Source organism: Motacilla alba, chromosome 2, assembly GCF_015832195.1.
Source record: "Motacilla alba alba isolate MOTALB_02 chromosome 2, Motacilla_alba_V1.0_pri, whole genome shotgun sequence".
NCBI classification, from domain to species: domain Eukaryota; kingdom Metazoa; phylum Chordata; class Aves; order Passeriformes; family Motacillidae; genus Motacilla; species Motacilla alba.
The window spans coordinates 147,678,404-147,701,971 of record NC_052017.1 but is presented as its reverse complement, the minus strand read 5'-3'; the positions used below and the strand labels follow the sequence as shown (position 1 = coordinate 147,701,971).

At 39.2% G+C, this 23,568-nt stretch overlaps 1 protein-coding gene across 15 annotated transcripts in view; it reads left to right on the top strand.

The window, feature by feature from the left end:
* The window catches only part of PTK2 (protein tyrosine kinase 2), a 189,107-nt gene that overhangs the window by 92,937 nt on the left and 72,602 nt on the right, over window positions 1-23,568 (top strand). For all 15 annotated transcript variants that reach the window (XM_038127553.1, XM_038127551.1, XM_038127549.1 and 12 more), the window contains 4 exons: window positions 1,802-1,968; window positions 8,034-8,121; window positions 21,322-21,401; window positions 22,881-22,943. In XM_038127553.1, coding sequence (XP_037983481.1) covers window positions 1,802-1,968; window positions 8,034-8,121; window positions 21,322-21,401; window positions 22,881-22,943 — 398 coding nt within the window. The remainder of the gene's footprint in view (window positions 1-1,801; window positions 1,969-8,033; window positions 8,122-21,321; window positions 21,402-22,880; window positions 22,944-23,568) is intronic.

Sequence of the window (23,568 nt, the reverse complement as noted above, 5' to 3'; positions counted from 1 at the left end):
ACTGAACATGGCTTGTGTTTCCTTCCTGTAGGCTTGAAAGAATTTTGTTTTACATTTCTCTGTGCACTGTGTTGCTTCTGAGAGATTATTTAAAGGTTGCAGTTTGAGGAGATGTGTGAGCTGATTTAACAGCTTGATATCACCTCACCAACAGCATGATTCCACTCCTACATGTGTCATCTTCCCCCTCTATTCAGATTTAGTGCTTTCTTAATTCTCTTTTTGCAGTTAGTTTTCTGCTTGCTTAATTTGCAGAATCAGGGTTTTAAACATTTTCTTTAGGGTATAAAACAATAAATTTTGGGAAGCAATCACAGACTCATTTAGGCTGGGGAAGATTGCTTAGGTCATCAGATCCAGCTATGAGCCCAGCACCATGACCAAGTTCACCACTAAACAATGTCCTCAAGTGCCACATGCACAGGCTTTTTGAACACTTCAAGGCATGATGACTCCACCACTTCCACAGGCCAGCCAGTTCCAAGGCTTTTACCCTTTCAGTGAAGAAATTGTTCCTGTTACCTAATCTAAACCTTCCTTGGTGCAGCTTGGGGCCGTTTCCTCTCATCCTGCCCCCCCTTGTTCCCTGGGAGAAGTCTGACCCTCTCCTGGCTTCACCTTCCTGTCAGGGACTTGAGGAGAGCATTAATGCTCCCCTGATCCTTGTTGTCTCCAGGCTGGCATCCATCCTATAGAAAACCCTCTCACCTCACCCACTCCAGAAGGCCACCTCTGGCTCCTGTAGACCTTTCACTGGTTATGTGCTGATGTTTTGTTGGAATTCTGAGCAAGAATCACTTGTGCATCTCTGCATGCATCTCTGTGTGTGTGTGTACCAGTATGAGTGCTTTCAGTAGGAAATTTTCAGACCATTCCAGGCACAGAAGCAAAGGCCTGTGAATGCCTGAGAGAAGAGTGAGGGAGCAGCCATAGCCCAGGCTCCTGCTGAGCTCTGAGCTCCTGCAGCAGGGATCTGCTGCCTTGCAGAGAGACATGGCTTCCATTGGACAGGGTTGTGAGGAGGCAGCAGAGCTCCTGTTGGCTCCTGGATCAGGATGAGAGCAGGACAGCCTGGCATGCTGCACCTGAAAGGTTGCTCATCCCTGTTCCACTAACACATGTGATTTTTAGTTACTGCATGTCAGACCTTGCTGGTGGCTGACATGGCAATCTGCTGTGGGTAAGGTTCCTTTCTTGGGCAAGAGATCATCAAATTACCTTAGGGCAAACAACATTTGTTGTGTTTGAGAATGTTCCTAAATAATTGTCTCTTGCCTGGTTTTATAAGGGATCTCTGCTGAATCTCAAATGAGTCAGGGGAGGAGGGGGAAGGAAACCAAGGGCCTGTGTTGTGACCTATGAAATCCTGGCTGTCGGGGCACTGAAGAGGATGAAAGTCCAAGATGATTTTCTGGTTCTTGATGGAGAGTGACTTTTAAAGACTGCTGGTGGGTTTTTTTGAACTAATACATCTTGCTTTCATTCACAAACCTGCTTTTGAAATTTTGGCTTTTATGTTACTCTGTTTTACATAGAGGGAATGCTGGCCTGAATCTGATAAAATGCATGGAACATATTTACTGATGTTTTCTGAAGTCATGCTGGTAAAACTTCAGCAATTGTAATTGGTTGTGTGAAAGAGTACCTTGCAATAAAATATATTTAGTATTTTTAATAACGTCGCTATCTATGTGCTGCTTAGTATTTTTTGTAGGGTATTACATGGTAATATTTAAGATTTCAAAAATATATATTTATTGTATTTTACAGCTTGTAAGGAGTGTGTATTTCTCTGTTTTAGGGCATAATTCAGAAGATTGTGGACTCTCACAAAGTGAAGAATGTGGCCTGCTATGGGTTACGGCTCAGTCACCTGCAGTCTGAGGAAGTTCACTGGCTACACCTGGACATGGGGGTGTCCAATGTGAGAGAGAAGTTTGAACTAGCTCACCCTCCAGAAGAATGGAAGTAAGAATATAAGTCTGTTCAATGTCAGTCATATAAGTCTTCCTGCTTTGTCATAAAAAATACTCTGTACTTTGATTTACTAAGAAAGATCTTGTAGTGGAATAGAGCTGGTGGAATGGGGGGAAATAAACCCACCAAATTCCTCACTAAAAGCTGTGAGCAATGTTTTGTTTGCTTTAAGGGGTTTTTGTTGTTGTAAGGAGTTTCCTGCAAACTGAAGAGAAACCTGGGATTTAGAGGAAGCATGAAATAGGAACAGAAATCTCCTAGTCCTTTGTGCTGAAATCTGCAAGTTTTGTCATACTTAAAAGTTTTAGGACAAGAATGGTATTCCTAGTTGTGGTATAAGCACATGGCTGCAGTTTTAAAAGGATAAATCTTGTTATTTAAATAAAGCCAGAAGGATATTGTTAAATACTGGTTGTACTTATTTATAGACTGAGCAGGAGAAATGTGATTTGAAAAGAGTGAAATGCAGTCAAAAATCACTTTATCCCTCTGCTTTTGGAAAACTCCTCAGTTGTTAAACTTCCTTATATTTGAGACCCAGAGCAGTAAGTGACATCTGCCTTCCTTCTGACTGTGATTTTCTCAAGTTATACCAGGAACAGTGAACAGTAGAAGGATAACTGCAGAATTTTGGGGTTTTTCATAGCCTGGGCACATTTGCTGAGGTTTTTCATGGTGCTGGTTAGTTGATTAAAAGAAGTGGCATAACGTTAGTTTCTTTAGCTTTTTAGGAGGGTAAGCTGGTGATACCCACTCAGGACAGGAAGGAAGGAAACTCTCCACTTTCCTGATAGAAAGACAATAGGAAACTTTAAATTTATTTGCAGAAAGTCATCTACTAGAGAAAATGGGGAGCTCAGAGTTGTAGAATACCAATAAACCAAACAGAGATTAAACCAAAGGATAGATTACTGTGGTTACTTGTTCACTACAGGGGTGTTGTGCATCTGTTTCTGTGGTTTATGTTCATAACCACAATTGTGCTGAAGTTGCTTGTTGTCTTAAAGGATGTACATACTTTCTGTAAAGTATTGTAAATAGTCTATACATAATTTCTCACAAGTGGAGGTATTGTATTCTAGCAGATGTCACAATTGATGATATTTAGTTTGTAAATTCTCTTTAGGGTCCCAATTTTAACAAATTCCACAAATTCAAAGAAATTAGGAATATTTAAAAGCTGTGTTTCAGGAATGTTGCATATTCTCTTTCATGCATGTTATATTTTATTGCTTCTGTGATCTACACAGGTATTTTCCCCTCACAAGAAGTTTTTCATTGATAATATTGTGAAATCACACCTTAGAAAGGAGGAGATTCTTGAATCCTTTCTGTGATTACTGGTGTTATCAAGTGGTGGGTGAGATGTGAATAATTTATGCTGTGGAAATTTGTTACCTAGTGTACCAGTGTCAATTCCATTTTTACAAGGCAATGCAACTTGCATGGTACACATTGCAGAGCACATTTAATTGGTTTTAAAAACAAAGTTAGATATTGTATTGAAGCTTGTGGAAAAGAATTGTGTAAAATGCTCATGAAAGAGCTATGATAAGGTGTAAATTATTCAATACCTTTCCAAGTGTCATTTAGTATGTTATCAAATACATGCAGCCTGACATACCTTTTAAACCCAGAGAGATTTGCTGTGCATAATGAAAATGCTGCTGTCATATTTGTAATGCCAAAACACAAAGTGTCTGAGATCATATGACAGTACTTGTAGAAATATTTAGATTACTAAAGGGGAAGTAGTCTTGGAATGGTTCTTAAATTAAAAGCTTCCTATAGTGATAGTAAACCACTAAATACCTCACATGATTATTTTGTTTCTATCAGCCAAATTAAGGGTTTGTGTATTCACAGTGTTCAGAAATTACGTCTTGGTATCCTTCTGGACTAATCCAGGTACTAGAAGTTACATGAATTGTCAGTAGGTTGCACACAAAAGTTACCAGGGTAAAATCCATCACCCAGCTGGGAGAGCCAGGGTTAGGAGGATGTGGGGCTCTTAAATCACAGATAACAGCAACCCTCATCGTGGTGTGTAATACTGAGCCTTGAACAGCAGGCACAGCTGCTGTCCTTCATGTCTCTGACAAAGCTGCTCTGTGCCAGAGCCCTGCTGCTTTCACTGGTGTTTTGTGTCACACAAAAGGAATATCAAGAGGTTCAAGTTGTAACAAGTTGTGTGTGTGGGAGCACCCTGTTCCCCACAGGGCAGACACCTCCTAGCTCTGTAGTTGGGGTTTGTAAAGCGGGTCCCTTTAACCAGGTGACATCCATGCTGTGGCTCTGACAGGTAGGAGCCACCCCAGTGCTCAGCAGTCTTAGACTGTGGGTTTTGGTAGCTGTAATACAAAAGCCCTGGCACAGATAGAAGGCCACATCACCTGTGGGATCGTTTAATGAGTTGACCAAGTTGATATAACAGATCTGTCCTTCTCCTTGCTACACTCTGTCTTCTCTCTTCTCTGATTTCCAGTTATCCAGTCCTTTTCCTTTCCTTCTGTGAGCCTTAATACTTCTATAAGCCTACAGTGAGCTGATTCAGTTCATTAAACTCACACAAGACTTCCCCTTTGTCTGCCCGTTTGGTTCTCATCTTCCCTGTTCTGGTTACTTTTCTGTTGATGTGAACTGAATCAGAACCTGCTGGAGGCAGGGTTGGGATTGGCAAGATTATTTCTTTCAGTGGCACGAGTTATAAAGAGTTGGATCATCCTTTCACTTTTGGCTCCACCAGCTGCCCTGGTAGTGCTTGTTACTGACAGGGAAGCTCCAGAACAGCTCAGTGGTGTTCACTCTGCTGTGAGTGGGTGACTTCACTGCACAACTTGTGAGCTCTATTGATGCCCACCTTTGTGAGGTGTGTCAGTGCTTCTGAGCCCCAGTGGAGATGCAGAGCAGAAGCAGAATGGTGATCTTCCAGGAATAATCTATCAAACATAAAGGGAGTGATCATCAGCTGAGACGCTTGCTCCAAAAGCAGACCTGGTTTGTGAGAAAGGGACGTGTCATCCTTGTCAGCTGGCTTCATTTCAAAGCCAGTAAATGTAGAGGATATTAAAAATTGAGCCCATCCTTGCATTGGCCTTTGGAAGTCAGCTCCTTCATTCCCACAGGCTTGAGATGAGGTTATAAATAGCTAATGAAGGTCACTCAGGGTGACTGTCCCAGCTGAGCTGCTTTGCCTTACCTGATTTTCTCATGAGATCGTGTTGCAAGAAGCAGCACTTTCATGGCTGATCAGTTAAGGAGACACGTCCCTGTAAAGGAGAGAGATTGATTCTCCTCTCTTTGTTGGTTTGGGTTTTTTGGGTTTTGTTTTGTGGGGTTTGTTTGTTTGTTTTGGGGTTTGTTTGTTTGGGTTTTTGTGTTTATTTTTGGTTTTTTTTTTTAATCCCAGACAGTAATGGCATTCTGCATCCTAGAATCACAGAATCATTTGGGCTGGAAGAGACCTCTAAGGTCATCAAGCCCTGCAGTTAACCCAACTCTGCCAAGGCCACTACTAAACCATGTCCCCAAGTGCCACAGCTACCTTTAAATCCCTCCTGGGATGTAATGCCACCACTTTCCTGAGCAGCCTCTTCCAGTCTTTGACAGCCCATGAAGAAATTTGTTCTGATATTGAATATCCAATTTTCTGATCTATAATTCAGTCTAAACCTCTCCTGGTGCAACTTGAGATGGTTTCCTCTCATCCTATCACTTGTTACTTAGGAGAAGAGCCTGACCCCTACCTAGCTACATTCTCCTGTCAGGGAGTTGTACAGAGTGATACAGTCTCCACTGAGCCTCCTTTGCTTCCTCAGCTGCTTCTCACCCTATTTGTGTTCCAGGAGAGATTTAGGTTGGATATTAGAAAAAAAATTCTTAATGGAAAGGATTGTTAAGCACTGGAACAGGCTGCCCAGGGAAGCAATGGAGTAACCATCCCTGAAAGTGTTCCAAAGAAAGTGTGGATTTGGCACTTGAGGACCCTGTTTAGTGGTGAACGTGGTGGTGGTGCTGGGTTGATGGTTGGACTTGAAGATCTTAAAGGTCTTTTCCAACCTTAATGATTCTGTCATTCTAAAGTGCACTGGATTATAGAGCCCTCAAAAAGGAAGGAAGTCTTTTACACAGACTTACTGTATTCCATGTCGGTCTCTGCAGTTGTGTTCAGCAGTAGATTTTAGTGGATTTGGCAGAATAAAAAACAGGAGAGGCTCTGCTTTTCTGGACAGTGTGCTTGTGCTGCCTTCTCTCCCTGACACATAAATACCTGGAGGTACAATTTGGCTGACACCTAAATTTTAGTCAGTAACCAGTTATCTGCTGGGGATCATGAAATGTAAAGGCTGATCAGCAATAGATGATTCTGTGTTCCCTTATGTATGAGAGAAATCTGTGAGAAATCTGTGAGAGTTTGTCTTAACTGTGAACTGTGACTTGGAGTCTTTTTTTTTGTTTATCTGTGTCTGTGTCCTGTGTCACAGAATGGTTTGGATTAAGAAGTACATTTAAGGATCACTGAGTCCAACCCCCTGCCATGAACAGGGACACCTTCCACTGTCCCAGGTTGCTCCAAGCCCCATCCAACCTGGCCTTGAACACTTACAGGGATGGGGCAGCCTCAGCTTTTCTGCCAGGGCCTCACCACACTCAGAGTAAAACATTTCTCCCTTGTATCCACTGTGAATCTACTCTCTGTCAGGTGTTCTCAGCCTCCTGCATTTCACTCTTTAATTTAACATGTTTTCTGTGCACAGGAATTATGAAATACATTGCCATACTACAAGACATCATTCTAGTATTCTTTGTTTGTATACAGTGTGTGTATTTACAATTTCCAATTTTTTTTCCTTATTTTAATGGTTTCTAACAGGACAGTGAATTTTCAATGAATTCTAAGTAAATAAAGATGTTGTGACTTCTGCTTGCCGTGGAAACCTAGGCAGCACTTACCCTAGTAAATTTTTACCAAATCCTCACATAAATCTTGATTACACGCAGCCAAATCACTTGCTGAAAAGAAGTTCTTGTCCTGCTGAAACCAACTGATTGAAATGTTGTAATATTTGCTCTTATCATGAGCAGATTGTTAAATATACTTACTTTGGGAAGTACTGTCAAGAGTGTGTGTTAGGATATGCTGTGTTGGCACAGCCCAAGGGATGGAGACATTCATTATCAGACTCATTGAAGGAATGTGTCAGAGGAGGCAGCAGTCTGTGTCAAACAACGTAGGCTGTTACCACAGGTCAAGCAATAATACTAAACTTAGGGATTGAAAGCAGAAGTTTATGACAAGAAATATTACTAAATGTAGGGGCTGAAAGCTGAAGTTAAGGTTTGAGAAGTGATACAGATTTGATGTAGGTCGTGGGTCAAGGCTCATTCTGATTTTCCCTCACTTGTGGTGCAGAATCACCTTAAAAAATATGACTGCCAGGTTCAAAACTGTTTGGCTTTTGTGTATGTCTTGATGATGCATAAGGGAGCAGAGAAATCCCTTCAAAACCTATGGAAAATCCCTTCAAAACCTATGGAAAATCTAGAGGTGAATATTGGAGCATAGATCAGAGAAGGAGCAGAGTCCTGTTCCTTGCTCTGCTGTCGGATGTGGCTCCCTGGTGAGTGACACTGTTTGTCACTCCTGGAGCAGCAGGATCAGCGTTTTAAGTCCCTGCTTGTGAGAAGCAGAGATAAAAGCTGTTGCCAGGGGTCATGTCAGTGCTTCTGGCAGCTCATCTGTTGTCACCTAAGTGGGGCCTCCCTTCCCATGGATCTGCAGCTTATCTGCTCCCAAGTCTTGATGCTTCAGTCCTCTCTGAAGCTCTGAGAAGGCAGCAAGGCTCTAAGTTTGCTTCTGTTACATAGGTCCTTTGTAAACATCTCTGCAAAATGTCTGTTACACATAAATTCCAGTTTAGTTCTCTTGAGTAATCAAAAAGGAAGTTTTCCATTAGTTTTCCAAGTTTATTTTGAGTTTATTTGTATTTTTAAGAATGTTGGGAGGAAATCTTAATTTTAATTCTGCTCAGCAGTCTCTTTTTCTTGCTTTTCAGATATGAACTGAGAATTCGGTATTTGCCAAAAGGATTTCTAAACCAGTTCACTGAGGACAAACCAACTCTAAATTTTTTCTATCAGCAGGTATGTTCAGTTCTTCTGCTTTGTCTTTTGTTGATTTTGCTGAATTTAGAAAATTCTGGGTTTGTTTATGTGGGTAGCATATTACTGCAGAAACAGAAAAATGGAAAAAACCTTCAGGTTGCATATATAAAGAGAAAGGGCACAAAGCCCATGGCATCTTTCTGCTTGAGAAGTGGTGAGGAATATGTTCCAAATCCAAGGTGATTCTGCACGTAATAATTGTCCTAACTCAGATAAAATTGACTGTTGTTCCACTGGCTTCTTACAGTTCATTCACACTTGATTAAACGGATGAATTTCTTTATTTTTGCAAGCAGAAGTAAGTGACAATTTCACTAGAATCCGTCAAACACTTTTTCCACTCCCATTCTTAGGTTATTTTCTTGGGTTTAAAATCTCTTCTGGATTACTAAAACTGCATAATAGTCAAAGTTTCTATAAATTAAACACTAAATTCTAATTTTAATAGGTAAATGATTTTAATCTGCTTTTACACCGACAAGCTCACAATAAAACCTCCTGGGGGTGTTTTTAGGGGAGTCAGGACTAAAATGATTACCCTAACTCCAGCAAGCACAATTGTGCACACAATATTCTTGTCTTAAGTGAGTTACTTTCAAAGTTTTTTGCTGTGTGATGCAATTTTTGTATTGATCTACAATGAAGTTGACTTCTGAAAAGACACTTCTCCTGCAGTGCTTCCTTGGACTTCACATTCTAGTTTGAGTGATATGCTGGATTCAGCTAAAAATTTTGTGTGAATTTTGGTGAGTTTTTAGTGTAGTACTGCCAGGGGTTGTTTTACAACAAAATCATGTTCCTTTTTCCTTTAGCAGCAAGGAACTTCCTTCATACTGGCTTTAAACACTGGAGATTTGTGTTTCCCATGATGCAAAAGTGGGTGATGAGCTCCAAAATAATTTCCTGAACTTCATCACTTTCCTGTTCATCACCTGGCAAGCCTGCAGTGTCCTCTTGTTTCTGCCTCAGGGAACTGTTTCTTTAAAGCAAGGAGTTTGAAATGCCAGGGGAATATTTGTTAACTTCTAACTAAATTTGGAGAAATCATTACGAAGGGTACAAATGGCTCTGAATAGAAGGTTTTGGAAGGTCATTGGGACTGATAGGCAAAGCTGACAGCTGCCTATATCTGACAGTGCTCTGAATCCCAGTGCTGTTATAAAATGAAAATCAGAGGTTCTTGTCTCCTTGCTCTTCACAAAATCCCATTTATTTTCTCTTCCCCTTTCTTTTTCACCTTATAGTGAGGTATTTCTGAATCTAGTTCTTTAAAAGTCACTGCTCTTTGTTTTGGGGTGCTGTAAGGTATTTGGGTCTCCGTTGTCATGGAAATCAGGTGCAGAACCTTCCAGAGCTGTCATTCTCTATCCATAATTCTGCTTTGCTCCATAAATTTCACTTGTCCTCTTGGATAAACTAGGGCAATAACTTTTATGTGGTAAAGTGTTAAGGCAGCAGCAGTGACGTATGAAAAGAAGGCAAGAGAAGAATTTAAGCAGTAACACTGCATCATAAACCAGGCCTACAGCAAAGGGGTGGATAAAGAAACAGGGAAAGATGATTTTTCACATTCTGTTCCTATCTCAGTGTCATTCCTGCAACATTTTAACATCTTCTTTTGCTAACCACTGCTCTCAGTCAGATGCATCATGTTGTGTGTAGGCAAGAACAACAGAATGTACAGAATTCATACATGCATACATAGATATCCTGAGCTTTCTGCACAGAAGCAACTGTCAGAGATAAGGAGTGTAGAACCCAGTTAAATTTTTTTAAAAATCTGACAGAAACAACGCTTCTGTTGTCAAATTGGCTTTTCTCAATGTAAAACTCAAAGACATTGCTGTCTTGTATGTTACAAATGAGTAAAAAAGATTTTTGTGAGGACCAGATGCCTGTGATTTTCTTGTCAGAATGAGACTGGGAACCCTTTTGCTAACTTGGTAATATCCAAACACATTGTTTGTCTTACTAAAAATGTATAGCAACAAATTTAAAAGTTCATAGAGAAGGAGAAGAAACATGGTTACCTCTGTCACCCATGGAATTTGAATTTTTTATGATTTTCTTGAATCTGAGTTGCAAGCCCCACAGTATTATTGAAAAAGAAAGTTTAAATCCTCAAGTGCTCTTCATCTTCTGGAAAAGTACATAGCATTTTGTAAAGATAACAAAATGTTATTTTAGTCACTGTCAACAGACAGGGTTTATTCATCCAGCTCACCCAAAACCCAATTACCAGGCTGTTAAACCCAAAGCTGGCACACGTTTGTGCCTGCACATGCATGACTGCTTCCATTCAGTGCAGCGAGTGCGCTGCCCTGTCAAATCAGCACATTTCAGGCTTCTCAGCTTGGGCCTGATAGGTGAAATCACTATGTTCTCCTTGATTTTTTGACTGTTTTAAGGATGCTGTGACCTTTCTTTGGTTTTGAATATTCTTCATCCTCAAGAGTCTCAAACGAATGAAGAACCTGTGCCCAGAACTGCTGGTGGCTTGACGTGCTGTGGTCGTGGCGCTCGTTCTGCCATCTGCGGTGGGCGTGAGCTGCTCTTAATTGGGAGTGTAAAGCAGGGCACTTAATGAGACCTTTCATTCTGCAAGCTGTACAGCAAGGGATTAAAATTAGTGTGTGGGAGCAGGGGGGAAACCACACAACTCGTTAATAACATCAGAATCAGTCCCAGTAACGATGCCGTGCGGTGCCTCTTGTGCTCAGGCTGTGCCTCAGCTTTGAGGCCAGAGATGGGGCGAGGCTGATCTTTAGGTCATTCCCCTTCACTGGAGGAGCTGTGTGTTCCAGTCATGTCATTTCACATCCCATTTGAGAGCTCTGATCAACAAACTAATGCTGGAACTGTGCCTTTTTGTTTTGTTACTGCTCTCTTTGGCAGGTGTCACAGGTAGTGGGTGACAGGACTTCGGGGGTGTCTTCTCTTTTTTCAATCTGTGGAGCATTTAGGTGGTGATTCTGCATGGACTGCATTGCTCCCTTGGGCCCAACTGCTTACAGTTTCAGCCAAATTAGGCAAATTGGATCCCACCCAGTGCTGTTGGAATTGTGAGGCTGAAGTATTCAAAAATCAGGAAAAGCCAGATTTATGGTTGTCTCCACAGTTGGCAGATGCTCACTGCACAGGTTTTATGTGCCAGCCTTCAGTTGTGTCCTGTGGTATTGAACACCCAAATCCAAAGTGAGCTCTAATCGTACCCACAAAACCTTAAACGTGAAGTACCGTGAATAAAAATACTGTAAGTTAAGATTTATTAAAAAGTGGCATTCTTTGTGTGTGTGTGTGTGTTCTGTTGACTGTTTTGTAAATCTCTAATAAAGATATCTACATTTTGGTATGGTTTTTTTTACATTTTTCAGAGAAAACAAACATAAAGGTACAAAAGAAGAATTAAAAATCTCAAGTTTTTGGTAATGAGATAAGATTTTACCATTTTCCTGTCCTTTTTGGGAGTATTTTGAGTTGCTTTAAATAAGTGTTGGTGAAATTCCTAGTGAGTGCCCTCCTTTCCCTGTGTTACAGTGACATGGCAGTTGGGAAGTGGAAATAAAGGGGACAGGCTCCTCTTTTTTGCCTTAGTGGCTGAGTGAGCAATGAAAGCCATATCTCCAATGAAGATAGAATACAGCTTTTAAAAACATTCCTGTAATGAGAATCAGACGTAAGCTTCTTGAATTGCCTTCCTTTTATTGTGGGACAAGAGCCTGCACACATTTATCCTTGAATAACATGTTAGCCTGCAGTAATTGGAGATGGTTTATCCCTTGATGAAAAGGGAGTAAGCATCTGTATGGGGGGGTGGGGGCAGCTCTTGGGCATCAGCTGTTCCATTGTTGCTGTCCTTGTGCTTCAAACAGAACACTTTTAAAGTAACTTTTTGGGGGTTTTTTTTAGATCCCAGTGAGCAAGAAAAGGTTGTTTTTATCAGTGTTGAATTTTTCTCTGCTGCCTTGTTTAGCCTACAGTGTGGAGCTACCCTGGAGATATTAAGATATATAATAAAGGAGACCACAGGACTGAACAGTGTTTTGAATTTGCTTTTTAAAATTAACCCAAGTTTGTGTAAGAAGGAATAGCAAGCAGGGGATGATCTCGAAGTTAGGGCAGGTCAGTGATGCCCTAAAAAAACTGAGCTGAATTCTGTGCCATGAGGGCTCTGCCTCATCAGACAAGTACACTGCAGATTCGTTTTCATAAGAAAACTCTTTTTAAAAAGAAAAAACAATTACACATTTTCTTATTTTAAAAAAAGGCAAAAACATCCTCAGGAAAAGTGGAGAAAAAGTTTTTTGTGGAAAATTGGCACTTCTTTTCTCTGTCTCTGTACTGTCTGTAAAGATTATGTTCACGCTCAAAAGGTATTTCATTAAATGAAATATCTCTTTATATTGTGGCAGATAAATACATCATGCAAATTAAATTATTTTTATAGCTCTGTCCCTGACATGTAGGAAATTTTAAGTCCAGGCAATTATTGTAATAACTTAATGATTAAAGTTTTATAAGGCTTAGGTGCATGAGATGTAATTTGAAATGCAGGCTGGGAATTAGACTCTTTAACCTAATTAAATAACAACATCTCTTATACCCTAATAAAAATAGGAGACCTAAAGCAAATGACTTTGACAGGAAAAGCTTTGAAGGAGATGAAGGACATTGGGAGAAAAGCTGGCATTGTTCCCGATGTTGGCAGCCTATTTAAAACAACAAACCCTCAACAAAACAAAAAACCACACCCCAAACCCAACAGATCTTTCATGAAGAGTTAAAGGCTGAGGCATAAATTGTGCCTTACAGGGAGGTGGCAATATAAGAACTGTAGCTGATTAAAAAGATACTAAAAATATATTTTATATGAAAAATATAAATTAATCTGAACCTCTCCTGTCTGCTCTTTACAGCTTGAAAAGACAATCAAAAGTGAGGTTTCCTTTACAGGGTAGGTTTCTGAAGTTGCTGAAATTCTCAGTATCCCATAGAGTACTTTTTTTCTCCTGTAAAACTTGATTTACACCCTCCAAACTATGCCGGCATGGTTGTTTTAGGCTCTGCTGTTTGTATAGTTGTGGAGCTGCTTTGGCTACAAATGTTGTGTGCCCAGTGTGTGCTTTCCCTTAGTGCTGTGTGGTAGCAATGTGAAACTTCCTTGTACTCCTTAACACCTCCTAACTGGTCAGCCAGTTTCAGGCCAAAGGGAAGGGGTTGCTTTGATTTAAAATTTCCACCTGTCAGCCAGAGTAGTGAAAATCCTCCTTGTGGGCTTTTCTCAAATAGCTGATAATTCAGCCTGTTAAATTTCAAATGCTAGAGCCAGGTTTCCGTGGACTGATGTGTGGAAATGTCTCTTTAGTAATCTGGAACAAAAATGTGACTGCAATTAGCAGATTAAGTTGTGTGTAACAACGAACAGAAACCCACAGAAAAGTTGATTTACCTTGATGCTCGGACTCACTTAATCTGAAAACTCAGCATTGTGTGTTGGAAAGGGGAGGTATAAAATGAGCTGGGAGCAAGGCTTGCTCAGTAGGTTGAGTTCTGCATGGCTCCCAAGAGTCCAGTCCTACTTTGTGCAAGGGCTGCGAGGCAGCAGCGTCTCTTGCAGTGACATCTGGAGCTCAGCCCGCCCGGACAGACGGCACCATTTTTAGATGCTCTGCCCCTAACAATGCCTTGTCAGAAGTTGGTTTCCCTCCAGCCCATCTCTAATGCCCTTATTATTAACAGAGGAGCTTCCAAAATTAGTTAGAGATGTCAAAGATCAGCCCTAGATAATATAGAGACTGTGACCTTGGGACACGAAGAGGAGGAGCAGCTGAGGGCAGATGGCAGATGAATGTTATCCTGATACTGGATCTGGGCTTTTAACTCCCCTAGATGAGGCCAAAGCCCTAATTTTCCCTAATATTGACTTATCTCCTATAGCAAATTTAATACTATCAGATGGGTAAATAGGGGTGGGAACACATATGTGTTTCCCTCCTGTGAGTGTTTTAAAAACTACCATTATGATCATTAAGGTGGCTCCTAAAAATACTGATGACATTAAAAGCAGACATTGGGCTTTTGTGCATATGGGGCTTCATTCAGAGCAGATGAGGCACAAATCTTTCAGGGTTAATGCTGAATCAGATTTCTGAGGCTGTAGTAGTGAGGGCTGGGACCCTGTTCTTCCAAGCTGATTTTGTAGCGATGAAAGTTTGGTGTCCTATATAAACCTGGAAAACCAGGATGGACGAGAAGTTTGGTCCTTACAGATATAAGAATTTATGCTGGGTGACTGTTCCACATTAACCCAATCATGTGTCTGTCCTACAGTGATTCTGGGGTGTGTTTGACACTGCAAGGAGCAATACAGCTGAAAGGAGAGAATATCTGAGATCATTCTTTTTGGTGGGATGCACAGAAGAGTTGTGTCATGGACTGGGGTGGAATTGTGTGTTGTACCTGCTGCAGGTGCAGAGCAGAGCAATGTCCTTCATTTTGAATGGGAAATTGTGGGGAAAACAAATGAGCTGTATACTTGGATTTTTGTCTTGGTCACAAAAGTGGTTGCTGAAGATCAGCTTTTCCCACGCATACATTGAGATATTCTAGTCTTTCATGACAGAAGCTGGAACTGGTAAATTGCAGGAATAATTTCTCTGGGTTTTGGTGGGATGGGTGTCACCAGAAGTGTTGTGTGTTGGTGTAAAACAGAGGTAGATCCTGGTTGAATTCTGTGGTGGCTGAGGGTGAACTATAACATACAAAACCTAACACCAAATTACCTTCCAGAGTTAGAAGCTTGTATGTTTAAAAGCAGGTGCTACAACACACCTGAGCTGTTAAAAATAAATCCAGATAAATTACTGAGAATAAATAAATTTATGCATATATAGGAGAATTAAGAGACAGGTTGTACTTTTTAATACAAATTTCACCAACTAAGTGAAAGTACATAATTTCCCAATATATAAAAGCACCAGCTAAAAATAAATGTGTAGAACAAATGGGTAAGAAAAAATTATGTAATATAAATCTTTGTTTTCATGCTTCATTAAATGATTGTAATTTTACTGTTTGTGTTCTATGTACTGAATGGAGTACAGAAGACATTTTCTTTGTTTGGTTGCTTATCTAAATATCTGATATGCTGGGATGATTCTTTTTGGGTATGGTCTTAACTCTTCAGTGAGAACTTAGTCACTGAAGGATTGTTTAAATGCAGTGTTCAAAGCAGTGCAAATTTGGAAAAAAATAGAAATTAAAAAAAATAAGTTGTGTAAGTAGGTCATAGAGATTGAAAGAAAAGCAAGAGAAATGGATTGCTTATTTTTAAACTGTCCTCCTAAAAAATTGGAGTTTATCCTGTGGGAAATTTCTTGGTAACCTTAAGCTGGGAAAGCCAGTAGTGGCTAATTATTGGTATTTGCCCTTTATGAGACACCATTTGATAGTTCTGTTGCTAAAGAATTTCCACAGTATTTATGCTTGAAAATTCAATGTCAAGTTTGATAATTTAATGTAATAATTTATAAGGCTATAAACAAGTTTAAACCTAAAATATCTTTTTAAGACACAGTATCTAATAGCTTTAAAGAAAAAATCCCTATACGAGAAAGCATTTGCCAAGTTCAGAATTATTTTACTGTTGTTCTTAATAAAGAAATCTAAATCCAGCATGGTGTTTTTATGAACTGCTTGTCAGCCTGGGTGAACCTTCTTCTGAAATACTGCAGCTGCATAAAAGACTCATGTGCAGGAAAATGAAGCAGATGGCTTTTGAAAGTAGCAGCTGGTATAGAAAATACGAGGCCAGTGATAGATTTCTTCTTGAATCATAGCATAGGGCTGTTCTCTAATTTCTTCATCTTCACAAACATGGGCTTTCCTCTGTTTTCAATTTTTATTTTAAATTGTTCCATCTGGAATTGGCTGTCCATTTCTGTAGCTGGGAAACTGCCCATTATTTTCGAGTAAATTTTGAGAAGTTAGAAGTGACACCATTGGTAATTTCCCCATTCAAGTAAAAGAACAAATATTTTATAAGTCTTGACATCATAAATAAAACTGGGCTTGTGTTTATGTGCCCATCTTCCATGTGGGAGAAGTCTTTTAGTTCACATAGTGCTCACCTCCTTTCTTTTCTTGTGATTTAGGAATATCTTTAAACTTTTAATGCCCAAAATACTGGAGACAGAAGAGAGATTTCTGTTCTGGCTAAAAAAAGAAGAGTGATAAAAAAATTAATATTGTTAAGAATAAAAAGTGTTTTAAATAAAGTGAATTGTTGCTGAATATCAGGGCAGTAATAAATCAGGAAGTATGTTGTAGGATTGTGTTGGATTTCAAAATCCTTTTTTCTTTGGCTATTACTGCCCTTTCTAAGCATTTCTTCACTGATGGTGGGTGATGTGTATTCTGTATGTGGGGGCAATGACAATTTTGTTTCATTTTTAATTTTATCACAACATGTGAAAGACTTCTTTTTCCTGCCTCTGAGAGGTGCCTTTATGCTTGGCATTCCTATTTTCCTCACTGCAGCCCTTTTTTGTATCAGACTGTTCGTAGCTGTGGTGGCCAAGAAGTCAACTCCAAATGTGAAGTTTAGGTCACACTTTAATTCTGATTTGCCACCCTGTGAATGAGCAGATTTCAGTAGAGTGGCTTCCTGTGGCACTGGCACTGCAGTAGTACTTGCCTGGAAGCCTGAAGCAGTTTTTATTTCTATTATTCCATGTTTAATGGAACTTAAGTAGACCAATCCTTTGCCCCCAAAGCATGCACCTGCTTGACTGTAAATCTGACTTAAACTTGTTAGAATATACTAAAAAAAAAAAAAATCCAAGGGAAAAGGTTCTTGAAATCAGCACAGCAGTGCAGCAATAAATTACTTTTGTCCCTTATCCTCCTTTAAACTGTTCTCCAATGTATTTTTCTCAGGGAGTTGAGATAAGCACATTATGTGGGAATATAAAATTAGTAACTCAGTGGAAGCAAATATGTTACAAGCAACATACACCAAAGTGACTCACTTCAGTTATCATATTATGGGTTTGGATTGTTACCAAATAAAAAGTATATAGGATTTTAGCAGTGTTGACACTTGAATTCTTAATTCTGGTGTCAATCCAAGTGTTTGCCTTGTTGATCTTTCTGCATTTTTATTGCTGTAACATTGTGACCATAAAGTATTGGAGATAAATAGGGACTTCATGAAATTGTATCATTGCCAGAGCATCTGGTCTCCAGTATGGGGTGTAAATGATGTAGTGGCACACAGGTTTAGCAGGAGCACCTTGAAGACTTTGCTCAGCTTGAGAAAGAGATCAGGGGCTCTTGTTTGGATTTCTTGTTTGGCCACTTGGGTTTTTGGGGTGGCTTTTTTGAAACCAGATTTGTGTGACAAGTTTATATTAATCAGTTTTGTCTTAAAAACTGGATAAAATTAAGGTGTATTAAATAGCACCCTAATGGGTTTTTTACTGGCTTGGCCTTCGGAGAGATCCCATTCTGAACAAATAAATTGGAGAAGAGATTATGGCAGTGATGCCTGAACTGCTTGAAAAAAAGGATGTGTGTATTTATATATCTGTGTATATATAGATAGATGTATTCTTCAGCTTCTCCAGGTATTGCACAGTTACTTAGATTTCCAAGCCATAGGAGGTGCAGCCAAAGGTCTGCACCCACTGCCAGGGAGTGTGACAAGCTCACAGATAACAGGATCTCCAAACCCTACAGGGAAGGATTCATCCTCTCTCTTAACATACTTCTGAATTTGCAGTCAGCAGAAAAAAACCTGATAGGCTTTGTTAGATTTCTAAGAGTTCAGTTTTTGTGCCTTTGTATGTATATAGGCTTTGTGCTCTTGAAGATGGAGCCTTTGTTTGTCTAACCCAGAAAATATTCTCATTTCTCTCATTTAATTATATTAACAATAATAATAATACCAATAATAATAAAAGTTATAATTGAGCAAACACAAAAGGCTTCTTGGAAAACTATTCAATTGCCTTGTGACAGTGCATTTAATTACCATTAAATTATCTCTTATGTCTCTTCCACTTAATATTTGCTCAGGCTTTTTCCTTAGGAGGTTGTGCTGAACCTCCTGTGAAATTCTTATCTAATCTCTGCACAGGCATTAGTTCATGCATTGATCTGATGCCATCTCAAAGAGAATAGTCAAGCAAAATTAAAGGTGATAAGGGAGGTTCTCATTGGTATTCTGGAGTAGAAATTGAATCTGCTCTTTTTTTTTTTTTTTTTTTTTTTTTTTTTTTTTTTTTTTTTTTTTTTTTTTTTTTTTCCCTTGCTGAAATTGAAAGAAGAATGAGTGCAGGCAGGTTTATGAAAAAAGGGAAGATCCAAGCACCTTTGGCTATCCATAGTAGGACACTGTTAAATCCAGACCACTGGATTATCACCACAGGTTTCCTGAAGCTTATAATCTTTTTATAACTCACAAAGTTTAAACACTAAAATAAGCAGGTATACATAATGTAAAATACTTATTCTTCCCCTTCCATTTTGTTGGAATGGGGGATGGTGTTTTACATTTTCTTAGTCAGTATATGATGTCTGTAGTTGCAGAGTCAAACTGGGAACATGACTGGAATTTGTGAAAGCTCACAAGCTGCAGGGCAAGAGGCAATAAACCCCAAACTTTAAATATTTGGGTAATGTTGTTTATTTATTTATGGAATAGGAGGCTAGCAGCATTTTAAAATCATGTTTGCATGAAAGTGGAGATGCTCTTAAGCTGTTTAGTTTAACAAATCAAGCACTGGGATCCACAAGGCAAAGAGCTGTGAAGATAAATGAATCCACATTTGATTATAATACACTGGGCCTTAAATTAGCATCGTTCCTGTGAGTGGAGGTTTTGTGTGTCAGGACTGAAAACCACTTTGCTGTAGCCAGTTCTTCTTGGTGTCTGAATACCTCAAGTAATAGGAGGATACTGGCTTTGAAATTTCCTGGTGATGCAAAGTTGTTGAAGTGGTTCAAAAAATTGAATCTGTAGTTTCAGGGGAAAAAATTAAATAAATAGAAGTGATCAGCCACTGGGTATTTCATTTGGGTGGATGCAGGGCAGGTCAGCCAAGGGACTTCGTGAACAGATTCCCTTGGTAGGTGAAGTAGTTTAGGCTGTACATGAAGGTAAATTCGCAGAAAAAGGACATGGAAATTTCTGGAATTTGGGTATCCATGTATGATCTGACCCCATGTTCAACACTTTTTTTTCATTTTGAGGTATCCCACATAGACCTGAGGGTGAGGAGGGCTGTGCTGTTGGTCTCCACCCACGTGTGTTTGCAGAGGTCATTTATGGAAGTTCATGGAGCCTGAAACTCCATTCCTGATTTACCTGCCCTGAGCTCCTGTCTGACAGTTTTAGTGCAGGACCAGTTCAAAGTCCTTTCTCATGACTAGAGATCCTGGTGTAATTTAATGCATTTGCTGTTTATAGGATCACAGAACCATTGAGGTTGTGAAAGACCTGGAATATCAACCACTATATATCAATATAGCCCAGCACTGCCACATGCACAGCTGAACCATGTCCCCAAGGGCTGCAGCCACACTTTGAATGGCTCCAGAGATGGTGATTCCACCACTTTCCTGCACAGTCTGTTTCCAATCCCTGACCACCCTTTCAGTGGAGAAATCATCCTAATATCCAATCTAAATCCAATTATTTAAAGTTGTGAGCATAATGAAGAGGAGAATTATTAATTCATATTGTGTTTACTATTACTGTGGGAATATAAAATTATTATTTCCATATGTGTGTACAAATAGCACACTACATGATGCCGAAGGGCAGTTATTCTCCTGTCTCATTAGTATTTGTAGGAATTGAATTGAGAAGAGTTAAAAGCTCATTCTTTTGTCATATTGAGTGCCTGTATGAATTCAAATGTAAGAAGCTTTTTTCTCATGTTTCAGCTATTGTAATAATTGATTTTCTTATTCTTGCAGTTTATCATATTTCTTCTTTCATGTCTTTAAATAACAAATTAAAACACTTCATGCAATTCAGGTCCAGGACATTTTTAGGGATTTTTGTGTAGGGATTTTTTGTGTTTTTTGAGCAGGAGCAGCTGCCACAGTGGTGCTGAGGGAATGCTGAGGTGGATGCTCACATGTTCCAAGGAGAATGCAGAGTGGAGAACACCTCCAGCTGTTGGATCCACTGCTGTACTTCCTTACCTCCTAAATTATGCATTTCATAGCAGTAGTAGTTTGAACTAGTTGTTCTTACAACTTTTCGTCACTCACCAAACCCACTTGATGAAGTGTGCTGCTTTCATAGTGCATCATCTCCTCTTTGATCCACAAGTCAGTCAGGATTTTTGTGGGATTTCAGGACTTGCTGCAACTTTAGGATCTCAATAGCAACTTCATGTGTTCATAAGAGGAAAACAGGAGCTGTTAGGGAAAAGCTGTTGAGATTTGTTACTGGTGCAAGATTTGCAGAGTGAAGTTCTTGGGTGCTGGTTCTGTTCTCTCTTTCTGCCTGAGTTTTTTGGTGTTAGTACTGTATAAATTTCTCACTCCAGTGTGGTGAAAGTATTACCTAAAAAACAGGATTCTGCCCACATCCATGCTGGTAAATAAAATAAGATGAAGATTTGAAGTGTTTCCTACTCCAGATGGTCACCACCCAGTTTCACTCTTGGTTCTTCTTGCTAGTTCAGCATTATTTTATGCCAGTGTGCAGTACAGTTTGTACATTCTCCTCTCTTCTATTTTTATTTTCACTGTAATTCCTAGGCATTTGTCAGTTTTACTTGCATGATTAGATCTGCCTAGACAATTAAATCCTGTTGACCAGGATGGTTCAAGAACACAGCCTGCCTTCTCCCAGCTGGAATGCAGGTGTAACCATCTGCTCAGTCCCTCTAAATTTTGATTATATTTAATAAAACGTAGGTAATATTGATATACACAAGAAATTTTTCAATCAAGTTCATTGTGGTCTAAATGTGTTTCTTACCAAAGTGCAGCTCATTTGTGGAGAATATGAACACAATTATTTTTTTTCTCTTCCTGGACTGTGAATTGTCATTCCAGAAAATTAAGATGTATCAATTTGAAAGTTGTTGGGGAATCTTTTAATCTGTGTTGGCACTGAACTGATCTTTCTGTGATGCCTACCTGCTTCTTTTGCTGTAGGTGAAAAATGACTATATGTTAGAAATAGCAGATCAAGTGGACCAGGAAATTGCTTTGAAACTAGGTTGCCTTGAAATCCGGTAAGCTGATAATTTAATTTATTATTCAACATTTTTCTGACAGAATATATACATTAATTTCGAAACTGCTTCAAGTTCATCAATTTCTGACCAGTAGAGTTGAATAAAACATCATAAGACCTTTTTTTTGCTACAAAGCAGTTTGAAGAAAAACTGAATAGACTGTATTGTAACTCATTTCTAGTGATTTTTAAATTAACATTATTTTAAAATTTTAATTAATTACATCCTGATACTGCCTTTTGGGTAAATTCTTCATCTGAATAATTCAAAGGCCTGTAGAGTACATTGAAGTATGTTTAAAAAAAAAATCTGTGGTGTTATTTAGTAAATAGTCTTATGATTCTGCATATATAAATCCTGCAGCTAAAGAATGTAATTATAGATAAATGCTGCTACCTTTCCTCTCTGTATTTACTCAGTTTTTAATGTGCTGTTTTGAAATGATTAAATCTTAAGGATCCTTTTGGATTTTTTTGGTGTTCTTGTCAACTGTATAGACAGCTGGAAAATAAAGATAAATATATCAGATTAACAGATCCTTGAGAGAGTTCCCAGCTTTGAAATGCATGTGTTGGGTTTTGCTAATTTATGGAGAATTTCCAGCCTGAAACATTTGCTTTAGTTGTGCTGATGTCTCGCACAGGGAGATTAGGGAAGAAGTAAAATTGATAAGAAATTAATGACAAATGTAAACTTGTTTGGAGAGAATGAAAGTGTCCTTTGAACAGTACTTTCCCAATTAAATCAAAATTTAGTTTTATGAAATTTCCCAGGTATCACAGGAGAACCTGCTGTCTTTGTTGTAAGTTTTGCTGATAGCCCCAGAGAAAACAAAAATTCTTTGTGTAACTGCAAACTCCTTATGCACTTACAAAGTCATTGTGCCTTTCTTCAAAACATGTGATGAATGTAATAATCTGTGATTATGTTGTCAGCCAGGTCCTGCCTTCCCTGCTTCTCAAGCTGTGGCTCTTCAGAGCATTTTGATGAGACATTTCTCACAGATGAACTTGTGAAACTCATAGAATGAACATTTCTGGTCCATTTTTTTCTGTGACAACGATGATCTCAGCCCTCTCCCAACAAAGCTTCCCTGTTTGTTCATTTACTTGTTAATGTGAGCATGGCTGGACTGAAGCACTTTTCATCATTCCCTGCTTGCCCTGGTTCTCCCTGTTCCATGCACAGAGGGCTCTCAGGAGGAAGAGCAGTGTGGGTAGAAAGGAGCTGCTGAAGGCCAGGTTAGGTCACTTAGGTTAGGCAGCAGGGGTTTAAAGTGGATCTGAAAATGCAGTTAATTTTTAAATTAAAAATCTGATCTGTCGAGGTAGAGTAATAATGTACTTCATACTTACCTTTGAATTCATTCTGCCAATGTTTTCTGATGCTGAGTGGAAGTTTTGATTATGTTGATGTTGTAGTTTTAGGCTGAATTATCCAATAATTGTTGCTTTCAAATATTTTTCCTGACTTCAGGAGATCCTACGGAGAGATGAGAGGCAATGCATTAGAAAAGAAGTCCAACTATGAAGTGTTAGAGTAAGTATTGTGTTCTAGCTGGAGGTTTGAACTGTCCCTTCTCTGCAGCAGGAACAGTAAATTCAGTTCTATGACAGAACATCTCGTTGTAAGTTTTCTATTCCATCAAGGTTGTTGAGATGCTTTAATGTAAGAAAAGGGTGATGAAACCCATTGGGATGTAGAAGTAGGAAAAGTGCCTTTAACTCTGGTCCAGAGAAACAGGTTTGGAGTAGTTTAAACTTGATCAGGAGGTTCACTGTGGTTTTCAGCAATTTTGCAAATATTTATGGGATTCACCAGCTCTGGTTGTGAGGTGATTTTATTCTTCAGTGTTTTTCTGTGCCCAGTTGCATTCTTCAGCTGTGACTCATTTGTGGTAAAGTTTGAGTTACTTGAAAATGTTTGTGGTATTGTTTTTGTTTCTGTTTGCTCACTGTGGGCATTTTCTGAGAGGTGACCTTGCAATTAACAAGGTTATTGTTTATCTAAGTGTCCCAAATTTTAAGAAGACCAAGGAGCATCCTTGTAATGAAATATTTTGTTTAATTATTCATGTTGTACAGGAGATGGCTTCAGTTCAAACAAGCCAAAGTCCTTCAGCTTTTTAGCAAAAACCCGAAAACTGGTTTTATTTGTATTTATA